The sequence below is a fragment of the Didymosphaeria variabile genome (genome assembly GCF_027946475.1).
Source record: "Didymosphaeria variabile strain IMI 356815 chromosome Unknown scaffold_9, whole genome shotgun sequence".
Lineage (NCBI taxonomy): Eukaryota > Fungi > Ascomycota > Dothideomycetes > Pleosporales > Didymosphaeriaceae > Didymosphaeria > Didymosphaeria variabile.
Genome location: NW_026611628.1, coordinates 214,091 through 241,965, shown reverse-complemented (window position 1 = coordinate 241,965; position 27,875 = coordinate 214,091). Strand labels below are relative to the sequence as shown.

General features: G+C 52.6%; 8 protein-coding genes across 8 annotated transcripts; 3 read left to right on the top strand and 5 right to left on the bottom strand.

Moving 5' to 3' along the window:
- Nucleotides 1–668: 668 nt before the first annotated feature.
- Nucleotides 669–3,563, bottom strand: N0V89_011383 (uncharacterized protein; the record flags this gene model as incomplete). Its single annotated transcript, XM_056220114.1, has 3 exons — nucleotides 669–2,546; nucleotides 2,859–2,939; nucleotides 3,522–3,563. 3 exons carry the CDS (start codon nucleotides 3,561–3,563, stop codon nucleotides 669–671), a joined length of 2,001 nt encoding a protein of 666 aa, XP_056065417.1.
- Nucleotides 3,564–4,009: 446 nt separating this feature from the next.
- Nucleotides 4,010–4,415, bottom strand: N0V89_011382 (uncharacterized protein; the record flags this gene model as incomplete). Its single annotated transcript, XM_056220113.1, has 3 exons — nucleotides 4,010–4,152; nucleotides 4,204–4,224; nucleotides 4,277–4,415. The coding sequence occupies 3 exons, from the start codon at nucleotides 4,413–4,415 to the stop codon at nucleotides 4,010–4,012; spliced, it is 303 nt and encodes a 100-aa protein (XP_056065416.1).
- A 73-nt stretch (nucleotides 4,416–4,488) lies between these two features.
- Nucleotides 4,489–4,893, bottom strand: RBG4 (Glycine-rich RNA-binding protein 4, mitochondrial; the record flags this gene model as incomplete). Its single annotated transcript, XM_056220112.1, has 3 exons — nucleotides 4,489–4,599; nucleotides 4,750–4,822; nucleotides 4,871–4,893. 3 exons carry the CDS (start codon nucleotides 4,891–4,893, stop codon nucleotides 4,489–4,491), a joined length of 207 nt encoding a protein of 68 aa, XP_056065415.1.
- A 1,775-nt stretch (nucleotides 4,894–6,668) lies between these two features.
- On the top strand, nucleotides 6,669–7,926 carry N0V89_011380 (uncharacterized protein; the record flags this gene model as incomplete). Its single annotated transcript, XM_056220111.1, has 3 exons — nucleotides 6,669–7,203; nucleotides 7,356–7,720; nucleotides 7,867–7,926. The coding sequence occupies 3 exons, from the start codon at nucleotides 6,669–6,671 to the stop codon at nucleotides 7,924–7,926; spliced, it is 960 nt and encodes a 319-aa protein (XP_056065414.1).
- A 1,393-nt stretch (nucleotides 7,927–9,319) lies between these two features.
- On the top strand, nucleotides 9,320–10,363 carry IPP1 (Inorganic pyrophosphatase; the record flags this gene model as incomplete). The annotated part of the gene is made up of 4 exons (XM_056220110.1): nucleotides 9,320–9,502; nucleotides 9,575–9,694; nucleotides 9,748–10,175; nucleotides 10,222–10,363. 4 exons carry the CDS (start codon nucleotides 9,320–9,322, stop codon nucleotides 10,361–10,363), a joined length of 873 nt encoding a protein of 290 aa, XP_056065413.1.
- A 216-nt stretch (nucleotides 10,364–10,579) lies between these two features.
- Nucleotides 10,580–10,928, bottom strand: MRPL44 (39S ribosomal protein L44, mitochondrial; the record flags this gene model as incomplete). The annotated part of the gene is made up of 2 exons (XM_056220109.1): nucleotides 10,580–10,695; nucleotides 10,748–10,928. 2 exons carry the CDS (start codon nucleotides 10,926–10,928, stop codon nucleotides 10,580–10,582), a joined length of 297 nt encoding a protein of 98 aa, XP_056065412.1.
- Nucleotides 10,929–11,207: 279 nt separating this feature from the next.
- On the top strand, nucleotides 11,208–12,593 carry SEC20 (Protein transport protein sec20; the record flags this gene model as incomplete). The annotated part of the gene is made up of 2 exons (XM_056220108.1): nucleotides 11,208–11,548; nucleotides 11,606–12,593. 2 exons carry the CDS (start codon nucleotides 11,208–11,210, stop codon nucleotides 12,591–12,593), a joined length of 1,329 nt encoding a protein of 442 aa, XP_056065411.1.
- A 12,053-nt stretch (nucleotides 12,594–24,646) lies between these two features.
- Nucleotides 24,647–27,598, bottom strand: PRP16 (DEAH-box RNA helicase prp16; the record flags this gene model as incomplete). The annotated part of the gene is made up of 1 exon (XM_056220107.1): nucleotides 24,647–27,598. The coding sequence occupies one exon, from the start codon at nucleotides 27,596–27,598 to the stop codon at nucleotides 24,647–24,649; it is 2,952 nt and encodes a 983-aa protein (XP_056065410.1).
- Nucleotides 27,599–27,875: the final 277 nt, after the last annotated feature.

Genomic DNA, 27,875 nt, shown 5'->3' with positions numbered 1-27,875 from the left:
GTGAGCCCGGCCTCGGCTCCTAAGACCCAGCGCTGATGCCAATGTCTCTTTCCTTGTGTCCTTTCAAAAACAAAGGATCCCACTTTTATGCGCTTAAAGCGGATCCAAACCATCACATCAGTCGCCTATGTTCCTTTCTTTCAAAATCAATAACGAAAATAGCATGACCGGAAACGGAAACGAAAACCACCCTCTCGATCCTCACATGCGTGCGTGCGGTCCGTCCGTCGGTGCGAGGAAGGGACAATCTTCTTTCATCATTTAAAACCCTGGCGGGTACTTGAAAGTAAGGCCTATACAACACATGGGGTGATCGTTCCCCGGCCGGACGCGCACAAAAAGAATTCCAGAAAGGCGCTGATGTCGCTCGCGCGTACCATTTCGTAGAAAAGAAGGCTGACGCGTGCTGCACGGAACGGACGGCGATAGGTGATGGAAAGTGAATGATGATAGTGCGCATCGGCTTCACACTCGAGAGGAACAGAACGAACGGGTAGATGATAAAGACGACAGGACAAGAACAGAAATCGCGCAACGTAACGTATTCATTCTATCGCCTGAGAATTCAAGAGAATCCAAGAGAGAGGGAGGGATGGCTAGTCGCCTATGCAAATAACACGCTCAAACGCAGCGCAGCCCACACATACATTCCACCTCCACCTCCAACCCTACAACTCGTCTCTCAACCCCTTATTCCCAGCGCTATACGCCATCGCCACATCCACCATATCCGCAACACGCTGCCCCAAATGACTCCTCCCAAACCCCAAGTGCCGCACCGCCCACGCCTGCAGGCCCCTCGCAGCCTGCATCTCCCCCTCCATCGCGTCCTCCGCCACGAACACAGCCTGGCCCAAACTCGGGTCGTAGAATGGCGACTTCGGATCCGTAGAGTTGAGGCTCCACGGCGACGTCGGCGGAATGCACACCGTGTCCGGTGCAGGCAGCTCGCCGGTCTGGAAGTAGGTCTTGACAGCAGCGACCGTGCACGCGACAGGGACGGAGAGCGCGCAGTGGCCCGCCGAGTCCTGGACGAGGACCTCGCTGCCGGGGAACCTGGCGGACATGGCTCTCGCGCTGCGCAGCGGGGTGACGGGGTCAGCGGTGTTGGAGATCCAGAGGATGGGGTGGCTCGTGTTGCCGTAGAAGTTGTCGTCGCGGCCGAAGGTGTAGAGAGGCTTGATGGGCCACGCAGCGCACTTCATCTTGAGCATGGCCCAGATGCCGCCTGCCGCCGGGGAGATGCTCTCGAGGAGCCGATAGTATTCCTCCATGCCTTTGAGGTCGAGGTCGTTCTGCCAGACGCCGTCGCCGCAGAGGATCGCGTCCTGGGCGGTGTCGTAGGTGAGAGGAAAGGTGGCTGAGCCATTGATTGCGGGACAGGTGTAGATGTGGGAGCCACGCAGCGCATTTCCAATAGCATCGAGCACTTCACCGGTCTTCTCTTCGACAGCCAGAAGAATATGGGCAAGACCCGGGAATACGAGATTGGGCTGGTAGAGACCAGAAAAGATGATACCCTTCAGGTCGCTGTACGTGAAGATCTCAGGGCCCTGAGCAGTGTCGATACCGATGGGGTTGTGGTAGAGCGACTTGATGATACGCTGGGTACGCTGTTCGATGTCTTCAACGCTGGCCGTGGAAGCAGCGAGAGGACAGAGCTCCGGTCCGGCGGTGGCACAGAAAGTGTAGAACGACTTCATGTCCTTCTCGGTGTCGTGCAGACTTCCTTGCGCGAGGCCGTTATTGTAATCGTGGACGTTGACAACGCCATCAAGCATCAATCGGCCAACACGGTCTGGAAACATCCCGGCGAAAGTCGCACCCAGGTAGGTACCGTAGCTAAAGCCCGCGTAGGTGAGTTTGACCTCGCCACGCTTATAGATCGTCTGGTCATTCGACCCGCGGCCTGTCGTAGAAAGCCCTACGCGGGCGAGTTCGTTCGACTTGTCGACCGCCCACTTGGCGTGCCTTTCAGCAATCTCAAGCATATCGCGAGCAACAGACGCTGTCGATATATACTGCTTAATGTCTGGCTCTCCACTTGCATCGGAGTGTTGCTTGCAAGATGAGCCCCACGCATGCGACATAGACCAGAGACGTCCCAGCGCAGCGTCTGAACTTCCAAGAATGCCCTCTGCGCGCTCACGAAGCTTCCATGACCAGGAAGAAGGGTTGTCGGGCATGCACTGAGCGAGTGGTGCTGTGAACCCGATTCCGCGAGGATCAAAGCCTAGGATATCGTAATGTTTGCCTTTGGATTGAACGCTGGCATCACTGCCCGAAGGGCCCATAATGGTTCGCAGCTCGTGCGCTTGCAAGAGGGCCAGCAGGACTCCAGAGCCTCCAGGGCCGCCTGGGTTGATGAGGACAGGACCAGCATAACGAGGATCATCAACAGGCACTTGGGCTGGAAGTTTTGCTATCGCGATGCTGGCTGAAGCGTTGGGATGCGTGCCGTTGAACCAGTCCAGAGGCACCTTTAGCTTGGCGCATTGAAAGTCATTCCAACAAGGATGAAATTTCAGCTCTTCAGTTGCGTGGATCTAGTTCGATGTCAGTCATGGTGTGATGTTGTAGCAGATTTGGCTAGCCGCTAGGACGAGACGATGGGATGCGTCTGAAGACGACAAGAGCGCAGCCCGCCATGGAAAGCTGGAGGCGGTGTGGTTGTATCCCACGTGCACAGTTTCACAGCGCCATGGAGCAAGGGACGACATGCAACGGTGTGGTATATGTAGCGTGACGGGTGCTAGCCTAGTCTCCAACAAGCTCCCGTGGAGATTTGAGTAGAATTCGCGAGGTGAGTGCAGGCACCGATACCGGTACAGAGCCGAAGGGAACGCAGACCCACTTACCGCGTCCCAGTTGAAGTCTTCCCATTGCGGTCCGAACACGTCGCTGTTAGCTCTGCGTCCTGAGCAGTGCTGCAGGATGGACTGGTAATAGATCAGCGCTGTGGCTGCAGCGGCGGTCAAGAACAACCATCGCTTTTGTCTCCGCGCACGGGGGTCCGGCCCTCGTTGGTGTTCAGCATCGCTCCAGGTCTTCATAACTATGAACGAAGGTCGGGGTAGAGAGGATGCGGGGTCGGAACGCAATGGACGAGGTTTGAGGTTTCGCAAGGCGTGCAGCCCAGCCGACGATCAGCGTCAAGGCAGCAACGACCGACTCGTGTCTGTGGCGGTGCAATACAAAGCAAACCACCTGCCATTGGCTCTCTGGTCTATCACACAACACGACTGTTGTCCGTGTTGGGCAGACGCATGTCCCGAATGGTGAAGGTCCGGATGTCGTTTTGTGTGTCGTGAGGTGATTTGCAACAGGATGCCCGCACACGGACGCTGCAACGATCTGGACCGACGCACGCCTCATGTGTGCCCGTCACACTGCTGCACGTTGGCGGAAAGGGTCACAGGCGTTTGCCGTGTTGCTGCGTGTTGGACAGAGTGCCAGATTGCGCCTATGTCGGCGATATTGGGTCGCTGCAGACCCATGTGGGGCAGCAACCGAAGCCCTACCTTGAACGTCGTGCCAGATTCGTCCAGCGCCTTGGCGATCATCCCGCTCAGAGCAGACGGGAGACGTCGGCGGTTTTCAGGTGCTCAACAAAGTGGTACGCCATCTGTTAGTCGCGCGATTGCAAGGAACTAGCAGTTGGCATTCGAATGAGCGGACCCGTAGCTACCACTCTGAAAGCAAGGTACACGATAACAGCACGCTCTGATGGGTATCATCTTCTCATCAGCTACCAACCCAAGTCGCACTCTCCAATCCATCCTGCCCCGAGACAAGCAAAGAATCGTAGAAGCTCATTGGGTCACCACCAGTGCCCACCATTAAAGGATAATAGAGTTCAAGCCTGACGTCTAGAAGAAGACAGCCACCATTTTTTTCATCGCACGTAAAGTCAAAACCGTCGATCCAGTAGAACACCGAGGGGAGCGTCTCCGGCCGTTTCCATGTTCGCCTGGCCAAGTGACGTGTACAGGTCGCAGTCGTGAAGCATCTACCACTGGCCGCCGCCGTTCTGGCCGCCCTGACCTTCGTAGCCGCCCTGGCCTTGACCCTGACCGTAGCCACCACGGGGTTGGTATCCGCCGCCGCCGCCACCGCCCTGTCCCCAGGAGGCACCGCCGCCGCCGCCGTAGCCTGTAGTGTTCGTTAGATGGGTTAATCAGATGAACGGCTCCTGGAGCTTACCACCACGTCCACCGCCATAGCCTGCACAAGTTAGCAATGATTCAGAACATGTACAGAGATTGTTGCTTCTTACTACCGCCTCCGCCTCCGTAGCCACCGCCGCCGTATCCACCGCGTCCTCCTCCGTAGCCGCCGCGTCCGCCGCCACCGCCGCCGCCAGAGCGATCAGAGGCCTTGTCGACGCGAATGGTGCGGCCATCGAACCTGTTCATGTTAGGAGGTGTACTGACTTGATGGATTGATGATAACAGCTAGATGGCATCGAAATTCGAATCGGAAACATGCTTACTCGACGTTGTTCATGTTCTGCATCGCGTTATCGGCCTCAGACTCCTGCGAGAACCGCACGAAGCCGAATCCACGGCTGCGGCCAGTATCGCGGTCCTTGACAACGACCTGGCACGAGTTAGCATCAGGACGTGAAAATTTAAAATTTGATGGGCTGCCTATCCTCATCTGCGGAAAAGCTGATGAGGCGCAACAAGAGAGGGAACTCGCGCAATGGAGACGGAGGAAAGCGCGAGTCGTGGCTGGGTCAGTACTCACGGCTTCTTCGACCTGGCCGAACTCCTCGAACTTCTGGCGAAGAGTGCCATCGTCGGTGTGCCAGGCAAGGCCACTGGTCTCGGTTAGTGTCGGTTCAATTCGTCTTGCGATGTGTACTTACCCAATGAAGAGCTTTGTGGACATGGTGTAGATGTAGCGAACACTGAACGGTCTCAATTCACGCACTCGCAGCAGAACAACGGTAGGGTACAGAGCGCCTCATGACATGACTGGTGGATGAAGCCCGTGACGACAGAGAGAAGTTGGGCAGTGAGAGGCCATGGTGGCCGGATGAGGTGCAGGGAAGGAGCAGTGACGGAACGAACATTTGACCTGAAGGCTACTGGGAGAGAGCGAACCGCACAATCGAGCGCTGTCCGTGGTAGGGTCCTGGGAGTAGGGATGGAGACAAGCAGGCCGTGAGCGACTGGTGGGCGAGAACAATGAAGGGTCGAAAGTCGAAGAGGTCGAGAGCTGCGGGGCAGCAGGAAGGATGCGAGAAAATACCCCTCCGACAAAGAACGCTAGCTGTATCGATCTCTCACGCAATCGCTGGGTCGCAGGGAACCGGTAGGTAATAAAAGGCTGGAGCCGGGGGCGAGTGAGAAGCACCGAACTGCCTTCTGGCGTATGCGGCCCAATTGCAGGCCGGTCTAGTAAGCACGGAGGGGTTGTCTCCTGAGCGGGAGCGTGCGACGGTGGCCTTTTGTAGCTCGACGGATTGCAGCGCGAGGCCCGCGCAGGCAGTCGACATGGTGTCTGAGGTGCCACATTCGACCACGGTGGGCCGCATCTTATCCCGTGCCAACTTGCGTATGCGGTCCGTAGAGCTAACGCAGCGCCTGCAGCGGCCCCAGCCCAATCGCCGGCCGCAGCTGAGCGTTTGCCGCTGGTCTGGCGCAGATAGTACCGTGCGAATTCTTTGATAGGCTCGTCTCGGGGCTTGGAGACGGCCTTCACGTCGCCCGCTGGCCTGCATCATTGGGCGAGCCCAGAAGGCAACGGGCGAGCAGAAACTCGATGCAAGAACGGAGGCGTTCGCAAGCGAAACTCTCCCACGAATATGCAAAAGGAACTCCGCACCAGCGTCCCCAACGCTCAGGCAGGGTCGGCTTAGGCTGCTTCAGACGCCTACCGTATCGCGCGGGCGACTCCTCTACCGCATGGCTCGTGCGCGGCGTGGGGATGCACGCCGACATCAGCATCGTCGTTCAATAGTAGTCAGCCGGTCCATGGTGGCCTCGTAAACACCACGGACGGAGGCGTCTGTGGTGACAAGACGTGCGCTTGGCTGACGGTGGACACATGGCACTACGCATGTCAACCGGCATTCGGCGCCTCTCCGTGTAGCAGACTTGTCTCTCTCTGGAGGAACCCGCAAAGGGCGCTACCACCAATCAGACTTCGCCATGCTCCAACCACCACAAAGCTGAGCAGTCACCGCCGTGAGAATGCGAAGCTGCCCAGAAGTAATGCGTGACATTTTCACCATCTCAAATCATCGAATTACAGTTTGGTCTCTCTTTCCATCCCAACTGAGCAAGATGCTCCTGCCTTCCGTGGTCGTCGCTCCCTGCCAACAAGAGCCGTCCTTGCTTCCCTCTGCGCCAAATACACCTGGCCCTGCTCTGGGAGTCTTATCACACATGCATTTGGATATCAAGCCCCTCCAATGCAACACTGGCGCTCCAGCGTCACACAGCACCATCGCCCTCTGCGGGAGACGACATCTACCGGTTTCTTGAACGACAGTGCTTCCGCATATCTCCCGCTGTCCATGCTGTATCACCTCGACTAGACCAAGATTCAAGATTCTCCTCGGCGAGCTGTACCAGGTTTTCGAGGTCCAAACGGCGGCCCGGCACGCATCTGTCAGCCGCCCGCACTGGGGCCCCATCTTGCGGTGTCTGGAGCTTAGCATGGATATTCACAAGTGGCTGAGCGAGACTGTGCTTCCGCAGCAACCTCCAAGCCCGCCTGAACAACGAGAATATCATCATGCTCCGTGCTCAGAACAACCAGAACGGATCCCGAAGGACAAGCGCAGACGAAAACAAAGCACTTCGGACAGTTCGTTGCTCGATGTCCCCCCGCAGCGCAAGAAAAGGCCAACCTCGGGACGAGTACCCTCGCTCAAGAAAGAGGCAGACGAGACTGACCACACGGATGCATCCCACTCCCCAAGTCGCTCCGCAAGCAGCATATCGAGCGAGCCTTTCAGACGCAAACCCCGTCGCAAGACACGCCCCGAGCGGTACGAGCCAGTGCTCAAGGATGCAAAGGAGCGGGGACTGCATACCCAGCGGCGCGACAAGGGCGAATCAAAGAGGGCAAGGCGCAAATCCAGACGCATGAAGGCCAACAATCCGGGCAGTGGCATGGTCCAGGGCTTCCAGGCCAAGAACGTCCCCCAGGATCGACTGACCGTGAGAAGCACCCCTGTGAGCAGAAGCTGTTGGTGGTGTGTTAATTACAGGAGTAGTTTAAACCGCGAGATAGACTGGGATTATTCAACAAGGGCAGGGTGTCGTCACCAGTCAAAGGCCGTGGCTGTAAGCCAACTTCTGTGGCGCCCCGCAATTCAGTCCATATCTGACCTGATATAGTACCCGACTTGGTCTTCTCAGAGATGAAGTTCTTGCAGAAACACAAAGACAAAACAGGAGTCGGTCCACTGTCGGGGTCGCCGAAGAAGCAGCGAAAGAAAGATCAAGCACACGCGAAGGAGGAGGAGATCTCCGCGTACTTCACTTCTGTGCGACCGGCACTAGCGGAGCAGGAACTGAACATCCAAACGAAGAAACCCTCTCCCAAGAAGCTGCGCGAGGCTGATAGCGGACGCCGGGGCCCGCCTCCTATTGTCGATGAAGCTGTCCCGACAGTTGAACCGGCGGACCAGACACCATACTCAGGGTTGGAAGGGGGAGGGCCACGCCATGAGAGCAGAAGTTATATTTCATGGTCAGAGTCTGTTCGGGTTCCCAGCGCGACGCCGGCACATAACCGTGTAGAAGCTGCTTATAGCAGTGGTCAGCCTACGCGTGGTGGAAAATCAGCAGGGCACACTGACAGTGGGGAAGTGTTGCACTCACCGTCAGCCCCTCCAACCAAAACTAGACATTTGGCGGATGGCAGAGTTGGGCGATTTCAGGTTTCGTCTCTGCCCCCGACAAATGAGCGCCTGTCCCGGTCGCATTCCCTTCCTCAGCACACGTCCTCACCACGCCGCATCAATCTGGTGGATCGGGCCGCAAGGCGTCGGGCACTGGAGCATGTCGCATCGCCTTCGTCTATGCCACCTTTCGTATCCCATCGCAATCATCAGCGCCAAGTCCACTGGCCCCATGCTCCAACTAGTTCCGAGCTGAGGGATCGTTCTCTTCCTGTACCGCCACCAAACCTTACGAGATATCAAGACAATAGTCTCGATCGCGGGATAGAGCCGCCTGCACACGATGATCCTGGCCAACAGACTTCTTCCAGTCTTGGGCGAATGTTACAAGAATGCAACACAGCGTTCCACGACCAACGCATAGCAGAAGCACTGCAGCCCAATGTTCGAGAGCCGTATCCAGGCGTTCCAGTACAGGGTAACATGAGGCCGGCTACCGAGCTTTATCCGACCATTCGAAGAATACCAAGTGTGCGATTTGCAGGCGTGGAGGGAACCTATCGTCATACAGCACCAACATGTCCCGGACCTAGTATCTACGGACAACAACACGAGCGAGTGTATGGATATGGAGATGATTTCTTTGGTCTCGAAGGCGCCTTTTCAACATCACAAGCTGTGCAGGACGAGTATTTCGACGAAGAAGCATGTGACGACGCCGAACAGCAATGGGAGGAGGCTCAATTGCCTGAATATGGTAATGGACTTGATCCAATTTTCAAAGATCCCGAGACGCGACAAATGAACGACAATGCTCCGGATAGAATACAGAGTCGAGGTAGTGTTGTTGCTAAGCCGGGCTTTTGGCGTCCTCATAAATTGTATTGAAAGGAGTTCAGGGTGTTTCGCTATCTGGTGAGTGAGAGGGAATGGTGAGCCACTGACCAAGGCAGAAGGAAGCGAGACAGCCGCGGCTACCTTCATCAGTGGATATTGAATACAATTGCTTGAAGAACAAGCTCCAGAGATCATCGCACGTCAACTCTTGGGCGATCCGTGCGCGGCACCTGCGATGCACGTGACCATGCGATTTCGGCTGGCGACTCCAGGTTTTGTCCTCGGCTTTCGCATCATACTCCGCAGTGCAATGGTAGCCGCACGCGTGTCTAGTCCCTTTCCAGTGTTGCATTATTATCAATTGTCTGCATGAGCCGCTTTCTTTTTCCTGCGCGGCTCACTCTGGGCCAGAAACGTGCTACTGTCCCTCACCTGAGATTTTCTCCGTCTGCATCGCCCCGGCCTGCATGTGCGGCCACGGCGCTCTCTTTCGTCAGTGTGGCTAATCATCAGCGCCCCTCCGTTCCTGCCAGCCCCACCACGCCCGCTACCGTTAACAAAACCCACTCTCGAACACAGCAGCTGGCAGGTCACCTCCACCCCACTCGATCGTACAACACAATGGCTCCTCAGTATACCGCCCGCAGGATTGGCGCTGCCAACACCCTCGAGCACCGCATCTACATCGAGAAGGATGGCGTGCCCGTCTCGCCCTTCCACGACATCCCTCTGTATGCCAACGAGCAACAGACGGTCCTTAACATGGTCGTTGAGGTGCCGCGCTGGACCAATGCGAAGATGGAGGTGCGTGTTTGCTATTTACCCCTCACCACCAAGATACCCCGCCTCAGACTTTTCAACTGACGCACCACGCAGATCTCCAAGGAGGAGACCCTCAACCCCATCAAGCAGGACATCAAGAAGGGCAAGCTCCGCTACGTTCGCAACTGCTTCCCCCACAAGGGCTACCTCTGGAACTACGGTGCCTTCCCCCAGGTACGGACTGCATACCCACCCGATACCGGTGCACACACTGACAGCCCCTGCAGACATGGGAGGACCCCAATGCCATCCACCCGGAGACTAAGGCGAAGGGTGACAACGACCCATTGGACGTGTGCGAGATTGGTGAGCTTGTGAACAGGCCGGGAGAGGTCATCCAGGTCAAGGTTCTCGGTGTCATGGCTCTGCTCGACGAGGAGGAGACCGACTGGAAGATCATCGTCATCAACGTCAACGACCCGCTCGCGCCCAAGCTCAACGACGTCGAGGATGTCGAGCGCCACCTTCCCGGCCTCCTAAGGGCTACCAACGAGTGGTTCCGTATCTACAAGATTCCCGATGGCAAGCCTGAGAACCAGTTCGCATTCTCTGGCGAGTGCAAGAACAAGAAGTACGCCATGGATATTGTTCGCGAGTGCGCTGAGGCTTGGGAACGCCTCATCACTGGCAAGACCGCCAAGGGTGACGTCTCCACGTAAGTCTACTGTTCTGCTCTCAGGGACTCCACTGATACATTGCAGCACCAACACCACTGTCTCGCACTCGCAAGATCGCACAGATCCCAGCGCGCTCAGCATCCCCAAGGGCGAGAACCAGAGCCCCGCTCCGATCGACCCCAGCATCGACAAGTGGTTCTTCATCAGCGGTGCGCCGTCTGCGTAGACACAGCACAGTAGAGCGGTGGGATGCGTCCATGCTTAGGTCTAGACAAAAGTCGTGTGGCACATATGGATTGATGCCTACACAAAACCTCGATTGGTCTTTCGACCCGTCCATGAATGAACAAACACTCGTCCTCTTAATGCCATGACTCCGTGCAATGCAAGTGCCTATCAATATACAGTGTTCGTACAGTAACGCTGGTATCGCATTATCCCTTCAGTTGCCCGTCAATTCCTCCTTGCGGGCCAGTATCCGCGAGTGCCTGTCGACCTCCTCCATAACCTCTGGGATCCGCATCTTGTCCAGCTCGAGTTTGAGCTCCTTTCCATCTTCTGTTATCTTGTTAGATTTGCGGAAGACAATCGGCTTCACGTCTTGACATACTGAATTTCACGTCTAATGTTGCTGGCTCCGTGCTTGTGCGTGGCAGCATCTTAGTCTCCACCTTCATTCCGTCTGCGCGCGCGTTCGGGGGAATCAAAGAGAGAAAGAGCCGCGCAGGCTTTGCGCGCGGGGAGAAGGGGTTGAACTTGACGCGGACGTCTGTGAGGAATCGGGTGATCATGTTGGCGCGCGACGGGGAGCGAATGCGCAAGTTTGATGGCGTCTATCGCAAGTTAGAAATATCTGGCTCCAGTTAAAAAGTAAGACCTACAGTAGCAGCCGCAATATCAGTGCGATGAACCAATTGAACGATTCTCCGCGCACTCTCCTCCCGACTCCCATCTCGAGAATCTGGCTCGTATGGCCCGTGCGCATCGCGGAAGAAACAAACACCGACAGCCCCAAGGAACAGCGGCGCGTCATGGCCCGTCACCTCCACCCTGGCCGCATTCAATTCACCATGCCCCCGCTTCCCCCCACCACGCAGACCCTAACAACACGTCTTACTGCCCTATCCGACTCGAATAAGGCCGTTCAGCAACTCATTCACCGCCTTGCCAAATTAGATTTTCAGCCCGGAAGCCAACCACTAAACGCTGACGAGGGCGACGTCCGATTGGAACTCAGTGCTGAGATACATGAGAGTTTGAAGGCAATTGAGGAGGAACTTGAGCTTCTAAACCAGGAAGTCGAAGACCTTGTCGGCGCGGGAAGTTCTGGCAGGCGAAGGGACAGCGTGAGGGAAGGGGAGAGAAGCAGACTTGCCGTACTACTAGCGAGGTTGACAGAGGACTTGAGATCGTGGGTCGCCCACTCTTGCAGATACAATGAGCTTGCTCACTAACATACATTTTGCAGTTCTCGATCACAATACCGCAAGGCGCAATTGACCGCCAAACACAACGCCGACCGCGCGAAACTCAAAGAACGCGAACTCCTCTTTTCAAATCTCCAAGCCGGCGCCGGCTCATCGACTCCCTCCTCCACCCACCGCCGGCGTGGCAACGGCCTGAACGAATCCGAAGTTGTCACGCAAGCCTCCTCGGACGTGACAGCTGCCCTCCGACGCACGCACCAGTTGATGCAAAGCGAGCTCTCACGCTCACGCTTCGCCCAAGAAACCCTCGAAGAATCCACAGCTGCGCTCGCCGACCTTGGAGAGAAATATTCTGACCTGAACTCCCTTCTCGCGAATAGCAAGACGCTTGTCACGACTCTGCTCAAGAGCCAGAAAAGCGACACGTGGTATCTTGAAACCACATTCTACATCCTCATCACCACACTCATCTGGCTCATCTTCAGAAGGTGGTTCTACGGCCCAATCTCCTGGTTCATCCTCTGGCCGCTGAAGATCCTCTTCCGGGTCGTCTTTGCGTTTGTCCCTGCTTCAGCCGCGACTTCGAGCGTTGCTGCAAGTCCTACGAGTCTCATCGTTAAACCGAGCGCAACGGGAGGCATACCCCCGCGCCAGCCCGGACAACAGGCGAACTACGTACGCGTGGGCGGCGGTGGAAGAGGGTACCCGGGAAACCCCCAAGATCCAAGTCCCCCCGAGTCACTATCACACAGCGTAGGCAACATGGCGGAGAAATCGCAGAACCAGCAGAACGCGGAGGAGGAAGTACCAGACCACCCGCAGCTCAGGCGGAAAAACCACCAAGAAGACGACGGTCCGGTTGTGAGGGGCGACGGCACGGTACTCCAGGAGCGCGCCGACCGGCCGCGCAACCCGAAGAAGAAGATGTGGGAGGAGGACGTGGAGAGCGCGAAGTTTGAGCAGCAGCAGAAGGAGGCGGAGAGGGAGATTCTGGGGAGCAGAAGGCGGCGGAGGGGGAGGCGGGGATAAGCAGAGGAGGAGGGATGAGCTGTAGATAGTGGGTTGGAGGTCGATATCCTATGCATGGTTAATGAGAGACGAAATGATTCCTAGATCTGGTTTGTGGATGTAAGGTGCGAGTGTGAGTCGCTGGTCAGCTTGATGGCTGGCTCGGGCGCTGCGTCGTCTGATGGCACTCCCGCCGAGAATGGGTATATAAGGAGGCGTTTTCCGCTGGTTCTTAACTTCTTCACACTTCTTCCTTGCTCTTGGGCGGGACTAAAATTCACCCATTGCTGTATTCATGGGCCTGGGACTAAAACCCACAGTCTACAATCCGTATGTGTCTGGGGACTAAAAGGAGACTCCTCAAAAACTATGTGTTCGGAGACAAAAATCCTGGCGATTTCGCCCTATGTGCGTTCTGTGTGCGCTGTTCTTGAAGCTACACGGGAAAAGCGTGATGGTGTCCCGGTTCTCGGGGATCTTCAGACTTACTTCTTGGGGGGAGGGGGGGACTAAAACGCACCGATCACGATATCATGAGCCTGGGGAGTAAAACTCAAAACTAAACCAATCATGGGTCTGGGGACTAAAACCTGCGACGCATCGATCGTATGTGTCCGGAGACGAGAGCTTTCTGCTACCTTCTGCTTGGGCTTGGGACTGAAATTAAACGCCCAAGAGGTCATGTGTCCGGAAACAAAAAGTCACCCAATATGTACATGTGCGTTTTTGGTTTTCTCCTCCTCTCAAGCCTATGGATGTGTATAAAAAGAAGCGTTTTCCGCCATTTATTAGGGTCTGCACACTTCTTCCTTCATATGGGGTGGGATTAAAAGTCACCCGCCGCGTTGAAAATGGGCCGGGGGACTAAAATACAAACGAACCTGCCCGATGGGCCTGCCTGGGGGAATAAAACTTTGAAGAATTCGAGATCATGGGACTGGGGACCAAAACTCAAAAGTGTTCAACGCATGTGTCCGAGGACTAAAACTCACCTCAAAGGATTGTATGTGTCCCGAGACGAAAACCTTTTACTATACCCTTCTATAGGCTTGTGAGTAAAGTTCAAGGAGATTGAAACGTATGTGTCTGGAGACAAAAGACTACAATGATCCAGCCGTATGTGTATCCTCCGTGCGCTCCTCCACTCACTCCCGTCTACAATTGTGTATAAAAGGGCAAGAGTTTCCGCTGTTCTTGAGGTCTGCACACTTCTTCTCTCCTCTGGGTGGGACTAAAATGCACGTCGCTACGAGGATATGGGCCGCATGGGGACTATAAACTCAGATGAACATGTTCCATGGGCTTGGGGACGAGAATTCACAAAGGCCAATGCATGTGCCTGGGGACGAAAAGAGTTACAAAGAATGGAATGTATATGTCCAGAGACCAAAAGGAACACGGGTTCGTTTTATGTGTGTCTTCCGTGTGCTGCTTTCCAAGCCATGGAGGTGTTATATTATGGTGTTCCGCCAATTCTTTCTCCTGGTTGAGACTGAAATGCAGGTAATCCCGAACCATGGGCCTGGGGACTCAGGATCAGTACATCCTTAGCTATGGGCCAGGGGACTAAAATGAAACGAATCTGATTTAATGTGTCCGGAGACAAAACACATAACGGCAACAGCCGATGTGTGTCTTCCGTGCGTTGTTCTCTAAACTAGTTCTAAAGCGCACGATGAGTTCCGGGACCAGAAACGCTACCATGCCGTCCTATGTGGTCTCCTGGGGCAGGACTAAAAAGCACCTCTTTCCTCTACCATGGGCTGGGAACGAAAAGACACATCGACTGGGCCATGTTTCTGGAGACAAAAAGCAAACAAATTAACTATACATGTGTTCTCCGTGCGCTCTCTCAATAGTCGACGCATTTAATGATGCGTTCCGGGACCAAAAACACCAGAATGCCGTCGTATGTGGTCTTCTGTTCTGTTTGCTCTTGGAAACTTCAGACCGTCTGCGCGCATGCTGCTCGAGAAGACAATTGTGCAAAGATAACGCTGATGTGTCCGGAGACCAAGACTGTAACGAGCCCACTGTATGTGTGTCTTCCGTCGCTGTGCTCTCTAAATGGTAGACGCATACATCGATGCGTTCCGGGACCAGAAAGGAAATCGAGCAGGTGGTATGTGGTCTTCTGTTCGGTCTGGTCTCTGGAAAATCAGTCTGGCAAATCACATGCTGCGCGAGATAAAAGTAGCAAAGGCATGCTTCAATGTGTCTGCTCTGCGCTCTCCAAAAAGACACCATCCTACTTTTGATGTGGGTTTGCCGTGGGTCTGGAGTAAGCCTGATACTAAGCGCCTTATCTGGTACGGAGACTGAGACTGAAGGTGACGTGCTGCCGTGTCATGTCTTTGCTGTGTGTTTTCCAATTCAAAAGCCAATCGACGCATGGTGCTCGAGCTTGGAAATGCCTCACTTGCTGTCTCTATGGAACCTGCTGTGTACCTTCAAAATTGCAAGCGAGGCTGATGCATGCTGCGCGAGATAAGAATCGCGCAGGTTCAGCCTCAATGTGTCTGCTCCGCGCTCTCCAAAATGATCCTGTCCTACTGCCGATGTGGGGTTGCGGTGGGTCTGGACTAAAGATAATCCTAAGCAACTTATGTGGTGCTGGACTGAGACTGAAAGTGGGAGACATTCATATAATGTGTCCGTTGTTTGTGCGTCCAAAATTCAAAGAACGGAACGATCATGGTGCTAGAGACAGAAAGTCCGCAGATGGGCCATCCATGTGTGGCTGCCTTGTGCTCTCCGAAAGCCTCCTTCCGAATATTTAATGGCGCTGGAAGTTGAAAATGTCAGAAGATCCCTGCGCATGTCGTTCTGGCCTGTGGCCCAAACAAAACCAAAGAAACATTTGCAAATGGCGCTGGAGACGGGAAACTAATCAGGGTTGATACATACGTCTGTCTGCCCGCGAATTATGAAAGACGAAGGAAACGGCAAGATGCTGCTGGGGGCTGAAGCCTTCCGACAGGACCTCGATGTGGTCGGTCGAGTGGCTCCTGAAGACACAGATTTCCATGCTTATGGAACGGAGGCAAAACTCAGCATGACTGCTGACCATGTGTGGATCTGCGGTTGGCTTGGATAAAGTGGGTCAATGAGAATCCCATGGTGTGGAAGCTTTGACTTGCTCTACATCTGATTCGCAATGCGATGTATGTGGTTGGCTTCTTGCTCTACAAAAGGCCACAATACTGGCTCATGGAGCTGGAGAACAACCACTCTGCAGTATTTCATGTTGCTCCGTGGTGTGTTTCAATAAAGACACAAAGCATTTCAATCGACCTCATGGTGCTGGAGACTAAAATGCGACACCGCGGACTGTGATGTGTGTGGTCCGGGCCGTGTCTCCAAAGTGCCATTGGAAGAGGACATGTCGCGGGAATCAAGAAAACAAGCAAAGACTCTAAATGTGGACTGCCCTTCGTCTCGAACAAGTGCCAGCGTGTCCAGCTCACGGTTCTGTGCACTTTGAACGCATCCCCAACAGTGCTTATGTGAGTCCGTCTTCTGACTCGAACAAACATGCAGACGACACAATCCCATGCTACTGGATTCCAAATAAGCCGAGGGTTTGCGCGATGCAGCTTTGCCTGCCGTCTGGCTCCAAAATGGCCGTTGTGCTGTTCTATGTGCTGGAGCCCGAAAACCCTCGACTAGTATAGCTATATGTTCGTGTTAGAGCCCTCACAAGATTTTGTACGTGCAATATATGGCGCTGCGGGCTGAAGCCCAAAGATAAGGCTACCATGTGACTCTGTCGCTCCGTTGGGAAGTTCTGACGACTAAGACAAATCCATCGAATTTATGGCGCCGAAACTGAAACCGAGGGACCATCCATCGATGTGCTTTTGTCTTGCTCATCTCTAAACTAGGTAACGAGGTGTGCCATGAGTCGGGAAACATAAATGGTCACAATGCACAGGTATGTGTGTCTGCCGTGCGTGGCTCTCTATCACAACTTAGACATGTCTAGTACCACGGAGCTGGGAAACAAAATTGTGCAAAAACGCATTAATGTGGCTCTGCCTACCGCTTGTTCTACCAAACCCTCTATCGACGGAGTAGGCAATGTCCAAAATCGAGAACCCCATCAAGAATGTGGCTTTCCTCCTCCAGGTCGAACAAATCGAAAGCGCGTGATTACATGGTTGTGGAGATTATAAGATTGTGCTACCACGTTTTATGTCGCTCTGCCACGTGTGGCTTCTAAGAGATTCTTGTCGATCGTATGTTTGTGTTGGAGCCTGGAAATTCTGACGGAAAATTGTTAGTGTCTGACTCAGTATCGATAGCATGAGGTTTAAAAAGACCGTGCAGTCTAGCCATGGTATTGAAAGACGATAACTAGAGAAGGATGTATGCGTCGATAAGCCTCTGCCTGTTGTTTAGCTACATCAATAGTTTCCTGCGTCGACCCTACTAGTTGCCAACCAACAGGACCATGTGTTTTGTGGTGTCGCTGGGACAACACAAGAAGCACGTCCTTGCCTACATGATTGCTGCAAGCCGAAAACCTTCACGAAGGACAGAATGTCGATCGTTCTGGAGTGGCGCTTGATTCAAGATGGGGTTCGTCAAAACTATGGCACTGGAGGCTCAAAACATGGATCGACAGCTTCGACGTCTTGCTGGCTGTCTCTAGGGCCGGGAAACTAGAGAAAGAGCTTATATCATGCACGGGACCTTCACACTAGGTTTTAGCATTGAGAATCAGCATCAAAAAGGCATCGTGAACGGCGACAGGTGTGGTATACAAGAGCCTTCATGTGCTATTCCTTGAGGTTTTACACGCGCTCCACTCTCGTAGATGCGAGGACCAAGACTAAAACGAAGTCAACAAACAAGTATGGTCTTGGGGATAAAACCCAACCACATCAACCTCACATGACTGTGCTGGAAGTTCTTTTGGCGACTGAAAACACAGATAAGATGCGCATATTCCTATGAGGATCGCGTGCTAGGCCTACAAGTACCATCTGAAAATCACCAATGAATCACGGCAAGCCCTACTTTGGGTTGTAACCCTTCCTTCTTGCCGGTTTCTCTGAATTCCCCTACATCCTCCGTTCTCAGTACTCAAGGACTTGAAATGATCTTCGCCAATCTTGATGGGTTGAAACTAAGACCAAAAGAAACATATGACTTGTTGTGATGGCTGTCTCTTTTCGGATCGCGGCAAATTACCAAAGAAGAAAGTAAAGAGCTCTATGGGCGTTGTCTGCTTCGTCTTTCAAGATGAAGAAAAATTGCAAGCCATATCATATGTCAGCCTGTCATCTCGCATGTAGAAGTCTTCCTTATGCCATCTTCCAAGTCTTCACACTTCTTCTTCTGTATAACGAGACTCTGAAATTGCAAGAAGCTCAAGTATGTCTTCTGTGCCATCACGAATGCAATTCGACATGGTACGTGGCACTTGCGACTAAATTATTAAGACCAAAGCCTCATGGATCTTCGAGATCAATCTCTCAAATCAGATGATGGAACTAGCTGCACTTCGAAAACCGTGGAACCACGAGATATAGATTTCGACTGACCTTGTAATGGGTTATAAAATCCTTGCTTCTGCTGCTATCAGTGCTCTACACTCGTTGTTCTCCTGGAGGGCCTAAAATCAAAGATGCAGCCGAGCATGTGCTCTGCCTCTCCAGGGAAGATTCTTGAACATAGGGTACGGGTACTAGAACTCATACATCACTTCATCGATGGAGCCCTATCTTCTGCTTCTCAAAGCTAGAGGGCACTGAGTTGTCCTGCGTCTGTTTTTCACAAACCAATGTTGAGATGGACATGTGGCAGCTGCGAAGTGATGGAAAAGAGCCTCCCTACTTGCAGCATTTTATTTTGGTTCCTACGCTCCTTGTTCAATCTTCAGGGCATTCAAAAGAGCCACCGAGAAGAGGCATGGGCTTGTGCAATAAAACGAACAAAACGCCTTGATTTGACGCCCGTCTTGTGAGCTCCCAAGACGACGATATCCAATAACATGGCCTTTGGAACGGGAAGATCGAGGTGGCAGACGTGACCTGTCTCAAAAAGCGACCAGCGCCTGGGTCCATGTGGAAACATGCTCACGGCGGCGTGCTGCATCTCCACATTAGCAACCAAAGTCAATCTATTACATGACACATCCCCTCTGCTGGGAATGAATCCTAGCTCACTTCTACTACTCGAGACTTCCCAAATCTTCTTCCTTTCTTGAGTGAATCAAAACGATGGTGCATAGATTATATGCTCCTGAGACCGAAGTAAACATCAGACGTTATGATGTTGGGTTAAGCCTCTCATAGGTGACGAAGACCTGCGAAAAGCATGCATGGATCTTTTTCGGGACTTATATCATGTGCTGTAAGGCAACGTTCGTGGGGAAAGCTATGATACAAAGGTTGACCAAATTTCACGTGGAGATATCCGTTGTTCCTTAGCAAGAGTAGTAAGAATGGACATGGTCTGGGGCCATGCCGCGCCGCAATGTGGATGTTTGCATAGCAGGAAAGACTTATTGTTGAGCGAACAATTGAGGGCCGGTGGGTCCCAACCGTTGGTACGACTAGTCAGAAGAAGCCCCAACCACAGTACACGCCCATTCGTTCCACGTTTGCGCTCGATCATTAAAACTTAATTTCAACGCTATCTTATATACTGTGTGGTAGAAATAGAAATTCTTCACTCTGCCCTTTGCCGACAACATCATCACACTTCTACGCTGTTACTACAAGAAGACTTAAGTGAATAAACATCCGAAAGAATGGCGTCGTTACTCGGCCTCCCACAGGAGCTGCGCGATATGATCTTGAATTTGGTCATTCTATCACCCGCCACGAATCCATCTCATTCTCAAGTGTCGTCGAACTTCAACCGCAAACCTATCCCCTTTCTCAAAGATTATTTAACCGAGGGAGTTCTGGTTCCAACAGAAGATGTCGCTTACAAGCGACCCTTCGCCTCACTTCTACTCACCAGCAAATCGATCCGCAAACAGACCATTATCCAGTCAAAGCTCCTGGAAAGCAAAAAAATGATCAAATACGAAGTCGAAATTTTGATTGCGAATGAAAGATATTGGTTTCCAACATGGACTCAAATGCCCTGGAAGCTACCCCAGGTCATCCCCGAAGTGACACTCACTTTCCGTGCGTGCGGACCAGACTTATGGGAGAATAGATGCGTATCAGGCTTCTTTCAGAGCCACCAGGACCGGAGCAGAATGAAGACGGCGTGCAATATCTTCTTTTTCTGGTTCCTGACCGATCGAGGGGTATTACGATGTGGTCAACCTGTAACAGCGTCGAGTTCATCATCTCGATCATCATCTCGACACGGCTGCAAGATAGAAGTTCTGCGATTGGAAGTAATCGGCTCCGTACTAGAAGAGGACCAAGTCCTATCACCAGCGGGCATACCGATACGCACACTGAATCCGTGGACAGGAAAGCCTCCCAACAGGAAGGTCGTCCACCCCGAGTCACTCGCTACTTGGCTGAAAGAGGAAGTACATAGTCAGCTCTACAGAGGTTTTCTCGGAAGGAATATATGGAGTTCTGTTGGTGAGGTTGTCATTACTTGCATGGGTGAGCAGCTAGCGTCCTTCGATAGATCGAAGTATACAGAGTTGTGAGACTCCAGAGGGTTCCAGCGCACTCGACTACAATTGTTTCGAAATATACAATAGATATGTATAATATGAGTACTAGCAGCAACCCATGCAATGTCTTTAACTGCCACGACTTAGTGATTAGAATACAGAAGTGCTTTGTTTGGTTCTTGCCGTATATCTTGGATGCCTGCAAGCTACCACATGCTTCGTCTACACGCATCACGACTGGCGATAACTCTACAAGCATGGCCAAGCGCGGTACATATTGGAGCTTCTAAAGTCGAATGGGCCGACACGTCATGCCTTTACATTGGCACACCAAACCGAAATACCACCTTTCCATAGTTACGTCCGTGCAAATTAGACGAAGTGAGTTAGTTCCGGACCTATTCAACTCATAGAGTCTCTCGACGACACATAGATGGGAACGCTTTTCACTGCTACTTCATAGATAGAGACCGGGAAGACTTCTAGGACTTGGAGTCCCTCGCTGGGTACTTAGACAATTGAGCCCCGAAAGCTCCTGCAGCTTTCTCGTCCACGTAATCACCATTATCTGCGACACTTGCATACCTACGGCGCAACACCCACGTTACCAGCTCTAAAAACATCTCAACGGGCATATGCCTGCGCTGCCCTTGAAGCTCATACTGAAAGACAAGCGAGAGCGTACTGACGGCTTGGTCCGCTTAATATATGAAGTGACTGTACCGACGATCTCGTGCTTGAATTAACTTTCATCACCGTTCTCAGCCTCGCAGGCTCAACGGCTGATACAACCCACCACGCGTCTCTGATGAAAATTGTATATGTTTCCGAAGCCTTACTCCGGGGGTATATAAATCCCTTAGCTCACCACGTATTTCTGTTCCACACCACCGCTGCTCGCAGCATCCAAAAGATTGCAGGGTCAAGTACATGACCAGTGACTAAAAGCACCGAGGCTGCCTGTCAATGGCCGCGTGGTCCGCGAATTCTCTTCAAAATAAACAAGAAGCGAAGCATGGTGGCGCCCTTGTGTGAGCGAAAGCAACTGTCCCAGCTTAAGTTTACCGGTTTCAAGGAGTACTTGAGATGTCCCCCATTGAAGTTCCGTGCAGCATGACTGCTGATAATGACACTCACTACACATCACTGATGATTCCAAGTATCCGCTCAACCAACAGCCTTTACTGTAGCTATATAAACCCTCGAGTCGACCATAGATTAGTTCTGCACACGGTCATTGCCAAAGACAGCACTAAAAACAAAACCTCAACCAAATTATGTCTTCGGACTAAATTTCCAAACAAGGTGCTCGATATTTGTGGGGATTGGTTTCTGGCACTGAAATCTTGTTCCAGGACTGGAATGTCCGGTTTTTGGTGCGACCGAAAGTGCTTTCCTTAGGTTCCATGCACCTCCCTCGCTAGACCGAGCCAACCACGCCGGCCCTGGATGCAATGATGATGAGGTGCATCATCCACATCTGACAACGCAAGTCCTCAGAGTCTTCACAAGATACATAAATACTTTCGCTTTTGAGACTCCTTTCTTCTCTACGCGATCATGCAGGATGCTTTTGTAGACTAAAAGTAATTGTCACAACCGCCCATGTCTTGTTACTAAAGTTGGTGAGCGCTCTTCCAATGGCTGTTTTGGCCTTGGAACGGCCCGAAAATGAAGCTAAAGGACGACATTTTGCTTTTCTGTGACTTGTAGGTCTCGTTTCCGTTCTCAATATTGACGACGCTCCGGTGATGATGATGTTCAAGCCTACAAACGTCACGATATGATGATGAGAGTGCAATCTCGGATGACGAGCCGTGCCAAAAGGTATATAAACGCCTTACCTAACCCTCGCTCTGTCCCCCCACATAGTTGCAAGACTCAATCATCATCCAAAAGAAGCGTACAACGGTGCTATGTCCTCGGGACTGGGAAACAAATTTCACGATGTTCAATGTCGGCGAGTGTGGTGCTCGTGGACAAAAAGAGCTTGTACACCATTGCTAGAGCAATGAAACTGCTGGTGGAGCGCATCATCGATAGAAATCGGCGATACAAACGAAAACAGGTGGCCTCTCTCTATTCTGGGAGATATAAACTGCCTCACTCCAACCTCCGTTCCATTTTCTACACTATCCCTCTGGACTATTGCGAAGTCTAAAAACGCAAGCAAAAGGACTCATGTCCAAGAATCCAAATTATCCCAGAACTATGGAAGACGCTGGGGACGGCGCGCGTGAGCTCGAGTTTAGCCTTTTTCTATGAGATATGGTGATGATGATAGAGTGCACTACCACCAGCCCAAGATAACCAGAAGATATAGATCATCTCTTTTTCTGGGCATATAAGTTTCTCCCTCCCTCCGTTCCCAAGTTCTTTCTTTACACAATCTTTCTGTACCATTCTGTGGTCTGGAAAAAACAACCAGCAACCCACATGTCTTGAGCAGAAGAAGCAATGCTGGAAGCAATACATGTCGGAAGCGTCGCGTGGCCTTCAAGCCATTTCCAACATGTCATTTTGGATCGACACGATACTGATGTTAATCGTCATCACAACTCGTTGGTTGGGAGTGTGGATGAGTCCAGGCCGGTCTTTGTGTTGGGTATAAAATCCCTTCCCGCCGGACCCGACTTCTTTCTTCTTTACACTTTCTTTGATAACTACACTGTAGTCTAAAAGATAACGAAGAGGTCAAGATGTGCCTTGGACTAAAGAAGAGGTGCACAAGCCACATGTTTGCGGCCTCGTGTGGTGCACGAACTCAGCACGTAGAGTGTTTCCCTTGTACCGATATACACAGTGCTGACGATATGTATCACTGCGAACTGGTGATCGACAACATCAGAAGGAAGTTGTTGTTCCTCGCTCGGGTATATAAGCCCCCTCGAATCTGTCTCTATTCTCCTTCTCCACACTGTCATACTGGACCAATTGTGGTCTAAAAACCTTCTTCGGCTACCTTCATGTCTTGGAGGCTCAAGAACCTCACAGCATAGATGATGTGGCCGGCGTGCTCTTCCTTGGACCAAGTTCTACCTTCGCTTGCTTCTTCGGGACCACGCGGTGATGAAGCGCACCATCTTGCTTCAATGACCTCAAGCGTGAACACGTCCACTTCATAAGTGGGAGAAGTATATAAACTCCCTTCTCGGCCTGTCTTCTATTTTCTACACTACTTCGTGGCTACTTCGTGGTCTAAAACCCGCGGCATCCTACGAATGTCTTTGGTCTAAAAAGGGACTTTCGCAATCTGTCATATTGGGCGGTGGGAACGCCGAGATAACCAAAAGCATGTTGCCCACCGTGGGTTTTCAAAGCTGCCCTAAGGGATGATGATAACGATGATGATGCGCAGCACCTTGCTCTAATGACGTCTTAGGGGACGAAAAGGTATATAAACCCCCCATTCTCGTCCCTATCTTCTTCTCTACACGACTCCCTGCCGCTGAGGTGTGGTCTAAAATCCAAACCTTCCGTATCCATGTCCTGGGGACTGAAAGAATCACCCAGACCTACGATGCCTGGCCGTGCGCTCGTCTCGATACCTACATCCTACTCGCAAGTACTCCTCTCGCGAACGTAGTGATGAAGCGCACCATCTCAGTAAGATGACCATGAAAATGGACATGTGCATCGGGGAAGGGGATATAAACCCCCCCTATTATCCTCCTAGACTTCTTCTCTACACAATCACCTGCCGCTGGGGTGTGGTCTAAAATCCAAACCTTCCGTATCCATGTCCTGGGCACTGAAAGCAACATCCGGACCGCGTATGTCTGGCTGTGCGCTCGTCTTGAGACCTCCATCCCGCTCATAGCGTGCTTCGCTCCAACTATTCAGTGATGAAGCGCACCACCTTAGTGCAATGATCATGAGAATGGACATGTGCATCGGGGAGGGTATATAAACCCGCTCGATTCACGAACTTACTTTCTCCACACTACTCTTCGAGGCTGCGCTGCGGTCTAAAAGAAGTTATGGAAACTCCAAATGATGGGGATTAAAATCCATCGTTGCAAAATTCGATGCGGGCGGTGGGACCGTCTGGGTGGACTGAAAACTCCATCTCAGACCAGTTATGGCGTTCGTCTGCGTCTTGGGGACGAAACAGAAGATGGCAATGTGCTATGTGGGCGGTGGGATCGTCTGGGTGGATTAAAATCTCTGTCGGAGAGTTGACATGGCGTTGGATTGCGTCTGCGTGGACTACCAAAAGTAAACCGGAATGGACTCATGGACGGATGAAGATCTGAAACCAAGGCGAGACGAACAAGAAAGGAGGAGACTAGATGAGCTCGAGTCAAGTGGTGAGGAACAGCATCATCACCATCAAGCCCTGCAAGTCCTGCAAGTCCTTCAAATTAGTCTTGATCTATCTGGGTATAATTCAACCCCCTTTCCGCCCCCTCCTTCCACCATCCCTATCACCTCGCAGCCCGCCATCGCATCACCCAGTCTATGTGAACCCACGAACCTAAAACCCTCGCCGCCTCCCCTTCCCTAGCATCGGCTTCTTAACCACACCATCCACCTGAGCCTTCTTAGCACCCACGCCCGGCCTCTTAATCACCGGCCCGGCCTCTTCCTCCGCCAGCCTCCGCTCCTCCCTCTCTTTATCCACCGCCATCTGGGCTTCCAGCTCCGCCTTACGATTAAACTCCGTCTCAGTGACACGCTTATCCCTCGCCGAGTACCCCTTTTCCTTAATGGAGTAGAACACGGCCCCCAAGTCCGCAAGCCAGTGCGGATCGACAGACGTAACGCATGACATGTACTCCTTGCTCGTGAGGATAAGCTCATGGTACACCACGTAATCAGGTAAATATCCCAACCCATACAGCGCAGACGTAGGATGCAACTGAATAGTCACACTCGTGCGGAGATTAATATACTCGCCGATGCCCTTAACCTTGGCAGCTTGATGGTAGTACCCGGAGCAGATACACTTGCGAATAACGTCCCAATCCGTGCCGCAACTCACGAGGTCCATCTTCTGCATCTTCATGATGTCGAGGAGCTGGTCTCTGATTTCCTTTGCGCGGCGGAGCGCCTTGGGGTGCAGGAAGTGCCGGACGCACCAGCCGTCCGAGAAGCCGTTTACTTTCCATTGGGTGTAGACGTGTAGGAGGGTGAGGTGGTCGGATTCGGGGACGAAGAACTTTTCGCGCGCGGCGTCGGATTCTTCTTGGCGCTCTTTGGGGCGGTAGAAGACGCTTGGGACGGAGAGCATGGATACGATTGTTAGCATCTCTTCGCTGCATTCGTATTCTACTGCCGTGATGATGAGTTTGGCAAGCGAGGGGTCCATTGGGAAGGCTGTCATGGTGCGGCCCAGGGGTGTGAGATCGCCGATGTTGTCGAGTGCGCCCAAGGCCCAGAGGTCGAACAAAGATGTGGTGATTGTATCTTGAGGCGGCGGGTCCATGAAGTCGAAGTCCAGCAAATCCTTCACACCCAGCGACTTGAGTAGAAGGACCGTGTTGGCGAGGTTCGTACGCTGAATCTCTGGGATTGTTTGAATGTAGAACTCGTCACGAAAGGCTCTCTCAGTGTAGAGATGGAAGGACTTTCCCGGCCCTGTACGTCCAGCTCTTCCAGCTCTCTGTGAAGCATTCGCTTGTGAAATTGGTGTGATTTGAAGGGTGTCCATGCCCATTTTGGGGTTGTAAACCTTCAACTTGGAGAAACCGGCGTCGACTACGTACATAATGCCGTCGACAGTTAAACTTGTTTCTGCGATGTTGGTTGCAACGATGACTTTGCGGACTCCAGGAGCAGCACGGTCGAAGATTTTGGCTTGTAGGTCTGCAGGCATCTGACTGTAGATAGGTAGAATGCTCAGCTTGGGCGGATCGTTGAGCAATTTCAACCTTTCCGCAACAAGCTCGCAGGTTATCTCGATGTCTTCTTGACCGGTCATGAAGACTAGGATATCGCCAGGACCTTGAGATACGTGGATAGCCAAGACCTGCTTGACTGCGCTGTCGACGTAGTCTTCGCACGGAGACCTCGAGTACTGTATGTCGACAGGGAATGTCCGTCCCGGAATAATGAACTCCGGTGCTCCACCGTAGAATCGCGAGAAGCGCTCCGAATTCATAGTTGCAGAGGTGACGATGAGCTTGAGGTCGCGCCTTCGAGACAAGACCTTCTTGATGAGGCCCATGAGCACGTCAGTGTTGAGGGCCCGTTCGTGGGCTTCATCCATGATGATACAAGAGTATCGGTCGAGGTCCGGCTCGTTCAGTGACTCTCGCAACAGCACGCCGTCTGTCATGTACTTGATCTTGGTGTCCTTGCTAGTGCAGTCCTCGAAACGAATAGCATATCCGACCGTTCCACCGAGCTTGACCTCCATCTCTTCGCTCACACGTTTCGCAACGCTCATGGCAGCGACACGTCGCGGTTGTGTGCAGCCGATCAAGCCATGGTCCGCATACCCGTCTTCGTAGAGGAATTGGGTGAGCTGCGTCGTTTTTCCAGATCCTGTTTGACCAACGACAATGATGACCTGGTTATCGCGTATTACGCGGAGTAAATCTTCACGTACTGCAAATGCTGGGAGATACTGCCGCTGCTCTCGCAGCGTCTTGCTCTTACTGAAGGCCGACTGACCTTCGTTGCTTTTGAGGTGCTGGGCAAACTTATTGCCGCCCTTGTTCTCTCCTTCTTCTACTCCTGGAGCAGGCGCTGCACTATCTGCGTCATCCTCTTTTACGCCCATGATGTTACCTAGTGTAGTGCCCTTGACATTCGTAGCCTCTTGCGCTTGCTTGGTTCTCTCTTTCTGTTGCCGCTTTTCCTTCACAACCCGACTTCCTCTTCGACTAAACACTGCCATATCGCTTTGGGGGTCACGAACTGCTGGTACAGGGTCTATCTGCTTGGTGAAGACCCTCTTTCCGTCCAGAAAAGGTGGCTTCAGATCATGAACCAGAATGTGAATTCGTGTCGATTCGTTATCGTCATCAAAATCGGTATCGTAAGTCCTTCTTTGAGCCACACCAGATTGGAGCATCCGGTTAGTCTCCCATGCATCCACATCCTTCTGCTTCTGTACCGCTCTTGCGCTTTGCCTGCTATTCTGCTTTTTCTCAGTAAGCGCCGCCTCTCTCTGCGCGTCTTGCCATGTGCTCTCTGCCCCGCCAAACGGATTGTGCGTGTCATCGCCAAAGGTGTGTCCATTCTCTTCTCCGCCGTACCAGTCTCGATCCAGCGCCATCGAGTCGAAGTCCTCCACCATGGCTTCAGGCCCATCGAAGGATTTCTGGTGTGGTGTGCTGCCATCCTCGCGGGGCCTTGGAGTATGCGATCGTGATGATGCGGGTGAGTCTCTGTGCATTCGCTTCTGGAATTTGGGCCGTGGAGCTACCGAGAATTCCTCGTTGTCGAGCTTGCGACGTTTGGGGCTATGTCGACGGTCCATGGCAGCGGGTTGCAAAGGCCTTGAGTCTGGAAAAGTCGGCTGTTGCGTAGATTGTTCTAGTATAACTCAGCCCAGGTTCTGCAGCGGTCTCCCACGCGGTCGCAGAGCTGTAGCGGGGTCGTGGAGGAAGCTCTGTGAGTGATGGTCGTTGCCCTGGAAATTTCGGGGGAGCTGCGGAGGTTGCGCCACCACAGCCACAGCCCCGCCACGCGCCAAAAAGTTCGAGGTCGAAATTATTTCCCCACGCTTGCAGCACATGCTTCGTACGCTGCATTAT